The sequence below is a fragment of the Leuresthes tenuis genome, unplaced genomic scaffold (assembly GCF_036924035.1).
Source record: "Leuresthes tenuis unplaced genomic scaffold, fLeuTen1.0.hap1 SCAF_12, whole genome shotgun sequence".
Taxonomy (NCBI): Eukaryota; Metazoa; Chordata; class Actinopteri; order Atheriniformes; family Atherinopsidae; genus Leuresthes; species Leuresthes tenuis.
The window spans coordinates 15,356,290-15,369,359 of NW_027325366.1; the positions used below are offsets into that span (position 1 = coordinate 15,356,290).

At 37.3% G+C, this 13,070-nt stretch overlaps 1 protein-coding gene across 1 annotated transcript in view; it reads right to left on the bottom strand.

Moving 5' to 3' along the window:
* itgbl1 (integrin, beta-like 1) overlaps window positions 1–13,070 on the bottom strand; it is a 55,932-nt gene that overhangs the window by 1,231 nt on the left and 41,631 nt on the right. The window contains exons 9-10 of the mRNA XM_072396597.1: window positions 7,975–8,121; window positions 2,810–2,923 (exon numbers count right to left, since the gene is read on the bottom strand). Of these exons, the coding sequence (XP_072252698.1) occupies window positions 2,810–2,923; window positions 7,975–8,121 (261 nt within the window). The remainder of the gene's footprint in view (window positions 1–2,809; window positions 2,924–7,974; window positions 8,122–13,070) is intronic.

Consider the following 13,070-nt stretch of genomic DNA (forward strand, 5'->3'; position numbering starts at 1 on the left):
TTAGACAGTCAGAGTGAAATATAATTTTTCTGTAGCCATTAGAAGCTGGGACCTCTCCTAACTCTGTAAAGAAGATGACCCCTGCTGCCATACAGTTGAGCAGACAAATCTAATGCAAATTATCTCTGTGGGAAGTCAGATGTAAGAAATAGCTAAATGCTATTCCTTACCCTACACATGGCATTTAGCCATGAGCTCAAGTGTTTGCGTTAAAGAAACAAATCTTTAAAACAGGAAATAAATTGTTCAAGACTCAGTAATCATACAACTTAATGATATATATTCTCAGACAGGACTAAATGTTAAATTTACTGGGAAAGACTTATCTTTAGATTAACACATATTTGGTAAGTATTAACAGAGGAAGATATATGAACCTACAGAGCCCATGGTCATTGTCACATGACGCTATATTATTGTAATCACTGTAATCTAAAGATTTCGACTACAATGGAGCTTTGTGGCACAAAAGAATAAGATCTATCAGATATTAACTCCCCAGACGATATTCCATTGTTAATTCAGTTATGGTTTGAATACCCTTGTGGGATTTGCCTGACAAGAATATCACCACATCAGTATAATCATCTCGTTATAAACGTGAGCGTGAGCCTCTGCTTGTGGTTCAGGCTCTTCAGCATTTGAAGTGAGACATTTAAATAATTTGTGCTGGTTTTATTGAGCTTTTACTCAAACTCAATTGTGTCACAGTATTTTATGATAAATAAAGGTTTTTGGTGATTGTAACAGTACTTCCAGTAAATTATAACATCGACTAAACACAAGTAGACAGTGCTGCATGATGCCAAAATATTGTAATTTTTATTTTCTTTTTACTGCAGACAGCTTAACAAAACCTCTTGTTTTTTCTCAGAAGTGTTTGCTGAAATTATTGTATTCAGTGCATGAAATTAACCAGTGGGCATTTCTAATATGGTCAATTTTCCACATCACTCATCATTTGTATGTGTAATGAGAATCTATGACTTTGACGGATCCATGAAATCCCTGGATTCAGAGTAATTTTTTGGCAAACTTGCTAAACAAATTTTTTTAATCATTACAATAGTAGAAAGAAAAAAGACTCAATCATTGCTATCTGATGAGAAGAAGCACTGGATGTGTTTTTAATCTAAATGTTCTATCCCCTCTCTGGGATTGACTTTTCATGCAAAACACCCCTCCATTAAAATAATTATCATGGACATGGCTCTTTTCACATTTATGCAGTAAGCAGTAATGGAAGTCAAGAACAGTTAACAGATGTTGCGATTTGTTTCCTTCATTTACTTCCTGTTTTTGAACATTTTTAAGCTGGATTGGTGTGCATTTGGGACTACTGATGTTCATTTGAATGACATTAAGGCTGACATTTAGAAGCACAAAGTCATGATGAGAAACACTTAACAGTCACACGGACTTTGACAGGCCCTGGGGCAAAAATCATTACACGTATACAAAGCTTTCCACTATAAGCGGAGAGACCGTAGCTGTTGTGGATAAACTATATAGAGGCATGTTTCATCAGGAATAATTTCACTGTGTTTCACACAAAACCACAGGGGTTTATGCAAGAGGGATTTTCACACAATGCACAGAAACTTGTGTTGGAATTGCCCTCTTATTCACTCACTATACAGTGTTAATTATATGCAGGGCTTACAAGTGGACATGGTTAGACAGCTGCTGATATATATATATATATATATTCAGGTAAAAGAAAAAAAAAAGGAATATTATTGGCTCACTAGACATTCTCAGTGATGAAGAGACTCGCATATTTAGCTGCAAATATTAGCGTAAGCGAGAGTTTATAGTGCACTATATAGTGAATAAAAAGTTTTCATTGACAAAAAGTAGTCATAAATATCAGGCATAAAGACCTAAACTAATTCTGCACAAATATGCAGAATTGCATGCAATAGTATGATATGCAATAGTATCAGGTCGCATCAGCTGCCTCTGTTGGTTTTATGTGTAAAAAAAAATTATTCTTTGAAAGTATCTTATATTACAATATGTTATTATGTTACATGCAGAGATTAAATAACTAAAATTACAACTACAGCTAAAACTACAATGTGAAATATGTAGTGAAGTAAAATCATTAAAGGTAAGTTATGCAATATACTGTATAAAACATTGAAATAGTCAGAGTGACATAATTTATTACTGACATTTGGAGCATGTGCCCAGTTTTGTTGGTGTTCATTGCCATCTTGATTTTTTGAAGCCATAAAGGATGTGCAAGGATTGCCTCTGACCAAGAACCCAGTGACACTTTTGCAAATACACTAGTTAGGGGCGGCTGCACTCTTTTACTCAGCTCTTGATAATGTGTAACTTTCAGCCTCAATAACAGTTGTATAAATTGTCATTTCCCTTTTTAAAACCAGCATCAGCTGAGGAACTGAGGTCAAGGAATTGTAAAGACAAGGAATTGTGGGAATTTCAGTTATATATTAAACTAGTGAGAAAAATATTGTCTTTCTGTCTTGAATATGGAATGCTTTGCTGTTTTTGCTAAATCAAATACTCAGTGTAATTTTAAAGAACTAGTTATGGTCTTTATGTAAAGTATTTATGACAACGTTCGTCCTTACAATAGTATCATTATATTGCTACATCGCACTTTTAAAGCTGCCTTTTAAATACAGTGCATCCTGTTATTGAGGTATTTGTAGATGTTATCTCATTAATAAGGTCTGTCCCAGATTAAACTACGTTTTCGATTAGGTCCTTCTGCCATCATGTCTTTATGGATTGGCTCCCTCATTTCTGACAACATCTAGTGAGTGTGTTTCATTACCTGTGCAGATGAGGCCATCGTGTTTATCACACTCTCTGTCATCACACTCACAATACTCTCCAGACACCCACCATTCTTGGGGAGAGCAAATGCATTGGCCACAGTGACAGGAACCTGTAAAACACACAAACACACACATAACATTTTGTCATTTAAGCTGGGATTTTGACTTCATGTATTTTAGTTTTACTTTGTATGACGCCCACTTTGTACATTTCTTTTTATCCTCTATTTTCAATAACAACTGTTTGTATTATCTTCAATCTTTCTTTGCTTTTTTTTCTCTTTATCACAGAAGATTAATATTATTGGTCAGAGAAGACAGAGATATTCCCTGAGGAAACGGCTACTAATACACTTTTACCACCAGGGTGCCAATCCACCCACGCTTTAAACCTTCTCTCTTCCCCATCAGTGTATATTCTTCTCTCTCTCAAGGGTAACAGCAGGATAACAAGATATTAAGGACTGGTAGAGAGAAAGAAATCCTGGCTGCTTCATTTTTCAAAAGTTTCTAACCAGATGTCCAGCAGCTATGTTTTCAATCTTCCCACTTTTTACCCTCATGGGCTGGGTAACAGGAAGCCACAATGGAAAAAGAAGGCAGATGGAGAATGGAGAGTAATAGAAAGTGAAGCAGGTAAGAGAGAGGTGAGACGGGGAAGAAGAAGAGGGCAATGAGGCTTCTGCTATCTGAATTTAGTGAAGCATGGAGAATGAACATGCTCATCTTCATTTTCCAGCTATGCTCAGCTCTGAAGAGTTGGACTCCGGGTCCGAAGGGTTGTGGAGTCAGCCTATTTCTGTGGATTCACTTCTGCACACCAGAGAAGACACCCCATTATGTGGGGTCCTTTGTGATAAGCACATTTGCCATATATATTCATGTCTTCTTGTCTTTGAGTAAAAGATCACAGCATAGAGAAAAGTAAATGTTAATATTGACCAGATTATTGCTGTGATCAACACAGGTTCAGTTTGTAAGGTTGTTGATTTAAATGCTTATGTCAAAGACTACATATGATATCTCTATGTTGTGGTATGTAAAATGCTGTCCAATATCCTCATGTACAACCTTTTTGGAAGTTTTTATGGTATAATAAATGCAGTAAACATTAAATGTAGCACTCACTCCAACATGAAACAATGAGTAGGACTGCCCTATAACTCCAACCTTTTCCCAATCACGTTGAAGGACAGGCAGACACTAAATGAAATCATAAACACAATGATGACTGAGGTACAGTTTGACTGATGACTGAGTCAGTTTGTCATGGTTTGCTTTTGTAGTGGCACTCTATTAAAACACTTTCTTGCAAATGGCCACCAAAGTCTTCGGCTCCATCCTCCAGCATCAGTCTACACACTCAGTATAGTTACATGCACAGTTGAGTCGAGCTATGGTTAGAGTTCAACCTCGGCATTTATCTGAACCAGTGCCTTTGTCCCAGTATGTGGACGGGAGGGGCATCGATTTATTGTCCAGAGTATGTCAGACTCTGTGAACTGTAAGAAAACATTCAAGATATCAGGCTGCTTCTAACTTTTTTTTAACCTTGTAATGATTTCTGCATCAGTCACAGGAATTGCATATGTACAACTAATGCAAATACACTAGAACAATTACAGATGTGTGTATATAAAATATACAGGAGGCTGCATGGTGTTGTGGTAGTTATCTCCTCACAGCAAGAATGCTCCTGGTTCGGATCTCAGCTGAGGCATGACTTCTCTCTGGTCATCAGAGAAGCCTAACATTCTGGCACTGGTACAGACAGCTCTGCTCTCATTGACTCTGTTGTTACCTGAGTTACGTACTGTCACTAAGCATACCTGTTTTCACACTGGACTGGTCTTCTGAAATTCTTCTAAAATGTTCTTCTTCCAGTGTTCTCGAGTGGCTGTATTTGAGAATGCAAATGTCCACAACATTCGCTCTGGACATCTTTCAGAGATTTTCCACCCAGCTGCCTAGTAAAATCTCAGAAACATTAGCTGGCGAGGGTATGTGCAAAGATGTCAGCTAATATTTCAGCGCATTTGCTACTGCTCTGAGAGTGAGCATGAGTGTGTGCTGGTGTGAGTTTGTCCTTCCTTCTAACCTGTTTCATGCTTTTCGCTTGCTTATTGCTATTGTGGAAAGGTACAGATACACGCAGTTCTCATATCAGCATAATGAGGAGCCTAAATGCCTATGCATAACATTATGTCTGTGTAGTATAGTTTGTGTACATGTGCATTTTTGTATATATATTTGTATTTATACTTAAGCTCATTCTGGAGATTTTTTTATGCTCATTCTATAGATTTTTTTTATGCTCATTCTGTAGATTTTTATACTCATTCTGTAAATTTAACACTTTAAGACTCCACAATTTTAATTCTATTTTTGTACAATTGTCCTTGAGCCAAACGAAATGTAATTTTGTTGTATGTACAGTGTAAGTGGATGTCTGAATGACAAATAAAAAGTCAAAGTCATTGTGGTCCATATAAAGAAGATTATTTAGATGAGGTCATAAAAAGAAAGAGACAAACGTGAATTAGTTCATTTTGGGACTGTGAATCCAGTTAGAAATTGTAAATGCTGAACTATGTACATGAATTTGTTCAACTGAAAATTCAACATGTTTTTGTGAAGTGTTAACTTTTAAAACATTGCACACAGTTATAGCTGTAAATTATGTTTCTCGCAATGGTGAGTTGACATATTGCCCTAATGGGCTTATTTCCAGTCAAATTTCCTGATGCATTTAACTGTCTAACACAAAAAACTGAACAACTGAATTTGAGAATTTGGCTGTAATGATATAGTGCTATCCAGGTTCAATCCCTGCCTGGGGCCTTTCTGTGTGGAGTTTGCATGTTCTCCCCGTGTATGCGTGGGTTCTCTCCAGGTACTCTGGCTTCCTCCCACCATCCAAAAAACATGCATGTCAGGTTAATTGGTGACTCCAAATTGTCCGTAGGAGTGAGTGTGAGCGTGCATGGTTGTTTGTCTCGTTTGTCTCTATGTGGCCCTGCGATGGACTGGCGACCTGTCCAGGGTGTACCCTGCCTTTCGCCCAATGACTGCTGGGATAGGCTCCAGCCCACCCGCTACCCGATTAACAGACTGTCGGTATAGAAAATGGATGGATGGATATAGTGCTAAGGCCAGTCTAATAGAGTGCATTCATTCAGGACCCCAAACCATATTGTCTGGGTGAGCTACTCCAGCTTGGATAACTTCGATTTTGTACGACTTTGGTTGGATTAACATGTAGACATGTTAAGGTTTTGTCTGACTTAAACAAGGAATGTCAGTGTGGTTACCACAACATGCTGAGATTGTGTAGCTTATCCAGCAGATCATCATAAGGGTCGGTTGTTTGATCATTTCTAACCAATGGCTAGGTCTGGCACAAATAGTCACAAACTTGTATTCTTAGTATGAACTTTTTTTGTGCCACTTAGCACACCAAACAGGGTACAATGCCTAGTTTGTTATGTGTAATGGGGATGAAACTCAAAAACTTGTAATCCATTAAAAAATTATATTGTGATGCAATATAACAGAAGCCTTGATTTTTTTTCTAACCTTAACCAAGTAATCTGTATTGGTTATAAAAGCAACAAAATAGTGAGTGAAAGCTCAAGGGCAAGGTGACTGATTCTTAAAAAAAACATTGAAAATGAGTTCAGTGACATCTAAATACAAAGTTAATTTCTCAGTGCTTGGGACTGGAGTCAGTTTTCAGTTCTTTGACAGTCACGTGTGTTGCTCCACCTCCCCTGACCTCCAAATGTGACCTCTAAGACATGTATAATTGCGATGCAATAGCCCTTTAAATAATACAGTATTTCCCTAAAAATCTGTTTGGTCTGTGTTCTTGTGTCTTGTTATTTTTCTAATTTTTGCTTCTTGCAGTATGAAAAACTGTATAATTGATAAAGATTTTGTGAATATTTGATGTTTTGGGTTGCTTTGACACAGATTATTTTGTGAGTGAGTATTGCATGTTCATGAACAAAGCAGAAACATTTTCTCAGGACTGAGGGAACAACATCCACCCCCTCTAATGGACCATTTTCTTCAAATTGCCCCTTTAACATACAAGGCTGTTACCTTTGACAGAGCAATAAACTTAAGTTCAGAGTACAAATCTTAAGTTAATCTTGAGATATATCCTGTAAAACACTGCAGTTAGTTTAATTACTTGGCACTAATAACTCAGACACTTTAGTTAAATTAGTGTTGTTCATTATGAATGCAGCAGACACAATGAATGCAAGACAAATGTAAGACTTAGCTTCACTCAAGATAGAGACAGATTGTACACTATAACTACACTATGTTATTGCAGTTTTGCTACCCTACCTGACCCTGCAAATTGCCCCACAGGGACAAATTAGGTGTTTGTGAACTGAATTGCAGAGTATGTACATACAGAGTGCACACCATTAGGGAAAAGTCAATATGCTGACCCACAACAGTACTCCAAAAATATGTTTGACAAAAACTATGCAATCCTCAGACCTGTGACAGAATGAAAACAGCAAAATCAACAATTAATATGGTTGTGAAATTTTTATACAGTTTGTATATGAATATGACCTTGGTATAGCTGAAAAACAACAGATTTATATGCTATAAATATGTGATTCAGAATTTGTTTGTGATTGTTTAACAGATGTGTCTAATGGGAACATTTATTATTCCCATTCAAATATTCCTTATTTCCTAATATTTGACTACACTACAAATTAAGATAGTAAAAATCATTATGATGCCAGAGCTTCATTAGTTTATTGATGACTTCAACACTGTTGTCTAAAATGTCATGAAGTATTTGCTTATATAAAGTCATATAAAGTGAAGAGATGCATCAGTTTCTCAGGGTTGAAGGATGCCTGGTGATCAATAAATGAAATCCATTCTTTGATAGACATTTCTGAGAATTCACACATAATATTTGACTTATTATTTTGAGCCTTATTTCATTTTCCTATGTTTATATTGGCGGTTTGCCTGGGTTGTTACAATTCTATCTACTTAACTTCATTCAAAATGAAGAATTTCTTTGTTTGAATTTAATCTTGACATTCTGAGTCATATATGCACATATCAACCTTGTTTGGAGCAGCATTTAGAATGGACAAAAAAATTTATATATCTTGTTTACCTTTTCCATTACACATGACTCCATCAGCGGTCTCGCAAACCTCCTTGCTCTGGGCATCACTCATGTCACAGGACCTGGGGAACTGGCACAGCTTCCCAAACCAGCCCTCCTCACAGATGCACCGTCCACATGAACAGTAGCCGTGACCTGGCGGTGGAGGGCAGAAGGGCCTTCATTTAAAGGAGACAGAATATGGTGCAAGGCCATGAGAAAACACTGCGAACAGAAGAAGAATTTAAAAGAAAAAAAGAAAAGCAAAGCATTCACAGATGGCCAAGTCACTGGAGAGCAAAAAGATAGATTTAAAGCCCATAAAGTCAAAGAGTTCACAGAGAAGACATCAAACCTTGACACTAATAGGCAGTACAGGGAGGCCGAGCTGCAGGGAGATGAGAGAGATGCAGCAAGCTTATTGTATTTCCCCTGGGGACATGAAAGACACTGTCACCACTGGTCTTGTCCTGTCCTTAATAAATCTCCAGTGCTTAATAGAGAGGTAAAAACACACTCACATACACACTTAAGAAACAAGGGTACGAAACCATTGTAATTAATTGGTTGAAAAAGGCAGTTGGGGGCTGTAATGATGACATAACCATTGCTAATAAGATTGCAACATCACAGAGGTTTTCACTTATACCTCCCTTCATGTCTAACAGGACCCCTTGAATCACTCACTATAAATTACTTTATAAAGAATCAGTTATATCATTGACTGATTATCTAGTAACAGATACCAGTTTGAAAAGGGGGTATTGTGCAGAGCACTTTCCATCATTTTTGTGACTGTAAATCCATAAACTGCAGCTGGAAATTGCTTAGAAGATCTATCGAATCAGTCAATCAATCTTTAGTCGAGTTTTCTGCCACCTAAAGTCACACATTTAAGACTCAACATTTAAATGCATGCAAACAATAAAACTTTCTAAACTTCTATACCTTAGATTCTAATTCTAATTAAAAATGATTTGATTTGTATATTTTACTAATAATTTTTCAACATTAGCACGTAATATTTAGTGCTGGTGCATAGGCTGCATTCAATGGCTCCATGAAAAAATTGAAAAAACAGTGGTGTAAGTGTATTTTATCCCATCATCCATTGTTTTTCTTAGCAGCATTTGTATTATTTAAAGATCAATCATATTAATAAACAAAGAAACCATATCTTTTTTTTCCATACAAGAAAAGGGTTGGTCTTTTTAAAAATGTGCTTATATGCTGTCTAGTCAACAGTTAAAAAGATTTTTTGCGTCTTGTCACTTTACTAAACTATACATTATGTTTTTATTACTTTAGTACTTATATCCATTTGTGCAGTTGGTCCATCTACAAAGGAAAATGACTAAAGGAAAACAGTTGAGAAGGTGATGAAGAAGAGGAAGAAAGTGGAGACTTTCGTGGTCGTAGATGTTATCATGGAAATTATACATTTTTACAAAAAGGGCCAAAGCTGACTCTTTTTCATAAGGAGGCTGAGGTTCTTCAACATCTGTCGGACAATGCTTAGGTTGTTTTATGAGTCTGTTGTGGCCAATGCGATCTTCTTCGCTGTCACACGCTGGGGTAGTGGGCTGAGGGTCGCAGACACCAACAGACTAAATAAGCTGATCAGGAGCGCTGGTGAAGTCATGGGGGAGGAGTTGGACAGTCTGACGACCGTGGAAGAGAGGAGGATGCTGTCCAGGCTTCAGTGTAATTTGACACTGACAATCACTTTGTGCACTTTTTGTATATCATTAAACTGTAAATTGGATATTCAAATTTTTTTATACATATATAGTTATATATGTATAAATATTTTGATCTAAATAGACTAATAGAATAAGTCACCTGCTATTGAGTCGATTTATCTAGAAATGCATCTCGATTTCCTTTTATAATGACCGTGGCAGGGGATCAGACTCTTTTCTGATAAAATACATAAAATCCCTTTTTATTTGTCATGCACCCTTTATAAGAATTGCTTTTATTATGAATACTTTGGTGAATAAAATATTACCTAATTTCCCATAGGAAATAAGATACATTTCTTCATCAAACATCAAAAAGTCAAATAAAAAAACTTTCTAAATACCCTCAAAATAGTACCATAGCTTGTCAACATTTTTGTTGCCAAGTGAGTCTTTCTGATTCTTTTGGGGACAATTTTGTCTGTTCTTTCTACAAGAGTATTCTGTCTTTGACATTCTGACACCATCTTACTGTTCCTTTTGAGATGTATCCACATATTTTCAATTTACATTAAGCTGGAGGATCATGAGACTATCCTCTTTTAATCTTCATCATTTTTACAAACTGTGCGATTGCCTCCAGAAATTTCTGCTATTTAATTTAGTCAATTCTATGAAATGTCCCCGCTTCCTCTCGCACCCGCAACGCTTGTTCAAAGCACGAAAGCATGTCATTGTAGAACAGAACACCACTTCTGTGGAGTCTGCAAAATCTTCCGCAATCCCTTTTAAAATCAAAAAGTTGGTTTCATCTGCCTGCCTTGCAATCCTTCAAGTAGTTCAAGCAGGCCTGTCTTATTCCTCTAAAAATTACCTTGACCTCCATCATTGTGCCAACTGCCGTTTTGTAATGATATTACAATCTACTAAAGTGAAAAAGGGAAAAAACTTCTTATGAACTTCCTCCCAGTGTGTTGGTTTCAGTTATTTTGTTAAATTTGAAAAGAGTGGAAAACTGTTTTGAAAATCAAATCAATCATCTGTCCCTTTATACTCATGAACAAGCCAGAACCCTACCAAGTTAACCATGGTAATCCATATTCTTCCCTGAGTTTCGTTTCATGAGACGTGTTTTCTTGATAAAAAGGTTTTTCCTTACCACCGTCATCAAGTGCTTGCTCAGAGGGCACTAATGGGCTTCTTTATACAAAGTGCCTTGAGGTAGTTTTATGTTGTAGTTAAATGCATACTGACAAAAAAATGCAGCAGAGGTCTGTGAGCTTGTAGCAGTCTCTAAGAGGATGGACCTTGGCAAAGAAACAACCACATGAATGCCAGGACCCAAAGATTTCCTGCAGAACATTTACTTGTAACAATATGATCTGTGTTATTCACTTCACTTGTCAGTTGTCAAGATATTGTGAATGATTAATGTATATCAACATTGTCTGTTCTTCCTCATTATCTCTCTATCTGCGCCTCACCTCGCTTCCCGCTGCTGTAGGTGCTTTTGATAAATAAGAGGTGCAGAGGTGGGTTGTGTGGTATTTACTGGTTGTTGCTGTCGGCAGGTATCAAAGATAGCTAGCCTCTGCCTCAGCTGAAGTGGAAGCCATGGCAGGCCATGCATGGCTGACTGCCTCAATCAGCCAGTTCCTGACAGTGGTTAATTGCTTTGAAAGTGTGACGACCGAGCCCTTCTTCAATTACTCTGCACCTGTCTTTGACAAAGCGTGCACTGTGCTGTTGCATGTAAGGATGGACATGAAGGGGGTGCAATCGTGGATCTAGTGCATACCAAAATTAGGAATTCTATGCATAGTCTGTCAGTGCTTCAGAGTTGTTTGACACAGCTGGATCAGTAATTTGAGGAAAAGAAGAAATAAGTGATGGATGGGGCAATGATCTTGCTTCTTTATAAACAAACTTTATTTTTGCATAAAAAAAATGTCTTCTTCTTTTATCAAGACTTATTCATTTTAAAATGAATTTCGTGAATTCTGACACAAAGGACAGCCCCTCTCCACACTGTAAAGTTTTAAATAGTCACAATAACTAACAATTTTGCCTCTCTCTGGATATCAGAATTCGCAGAACAGCTTTAATGATAAAATGAAGAGAAGAAAATATTTTTTCAAAGAACCAGGTTGCGGAGCAGTGCTGCAGACATTGAGGGCTGTGCACATGCAGAAAAACAGATTTTTGCTCAGAGGATTTGACATTAAAGAGTTACTGATGAGAAGAATATGCATTGGATTGACATGACATTGTCCATATCGGAGCTTTGTAAGAAAAGCTCAAATATAGTACAGTAGCTGCATTTTACTTTAACTGTTCTTTAATGTAATACAGTTCCTGTCACATTTCTCCTGTCACAACATGATAATGTTGACACTTCTTATGCAAGGATGTTGACTCTTACTTAGGGTTTAAGATTTCATGAGTGACACTCGTGTTTTATCAAGAGCCACGTCTGATGTAAAAATCATGATCTTTTGAAATAATTGTATTTCAGAAAGATAATTACAATTAGGCTAAAGTAAACAATATCGGGATCTTTGTGCGCTTAAGGGGGAAGTTTGTTTCTTTTAAACCTGGACCTTATATCTGGCATAAAATACGTTAATTTACAGACCGATAGGGCGCTGTTGCGTGAGCGTGCTCGCACTGTGTGAATGATCTGATTTAAAACCATTTGGAAAGAGAAATTTATTCTTCCCTGGCAATCAAATGTCTATTAAACAGATTGTCTGGTGTGTTATGTGATTTAGGCGGGAGGCCTTTTCTTAGCTGTTGATCCCCACAGTGCTTAGTGTTGATCGGTACCTTGAAGGTGCTCCCTTTTATCTCCATATTTACAAAGTGTCTTCCTGTTTCAGAGGCTGAACTCCCAGTGGTGGTGGTCATGACTTTTCTGGTGGCGGTGTCTCCTTCCAATGTGATGCGCGTGTTTTGCACCTCGGGTTTTGGGTTGCACAACTGTGCAAGTGGGTGTGATGCATGTGTGCTGTGGGGTGATTTGAGATGTCTTCTATCCCTTAACCTGCCTCCCCACTGGTAAGTGATATCAACATGGGCTGCATAGATAATTGGCAATCTTTCTGGTGAAAACCTGGTCTAATGAGGAGAGACGGCATCCATCCCACTTTGGAAGGAGCGGCTCTCATTTCTAGAAATATGGATGAATTTATTAGTCATCCAAAAACATCACAACCCTGGGTTGAGACCAGGATGCAGAGTTGTAGTCTTACACGCTTATCTGCGGCTAATGCTACCCCCCAGTCAAAAATCACAAAAGGAGCAACTCCTCTTGTGCAAACAAAATTTAAAACAAAAACTTTAATTGAACAAAAACATCAAACTATTAAATGTGGTTTGCTGAATATTAGATCTCTCCTTTCGAAGTATCTGTTAGTGAATGAT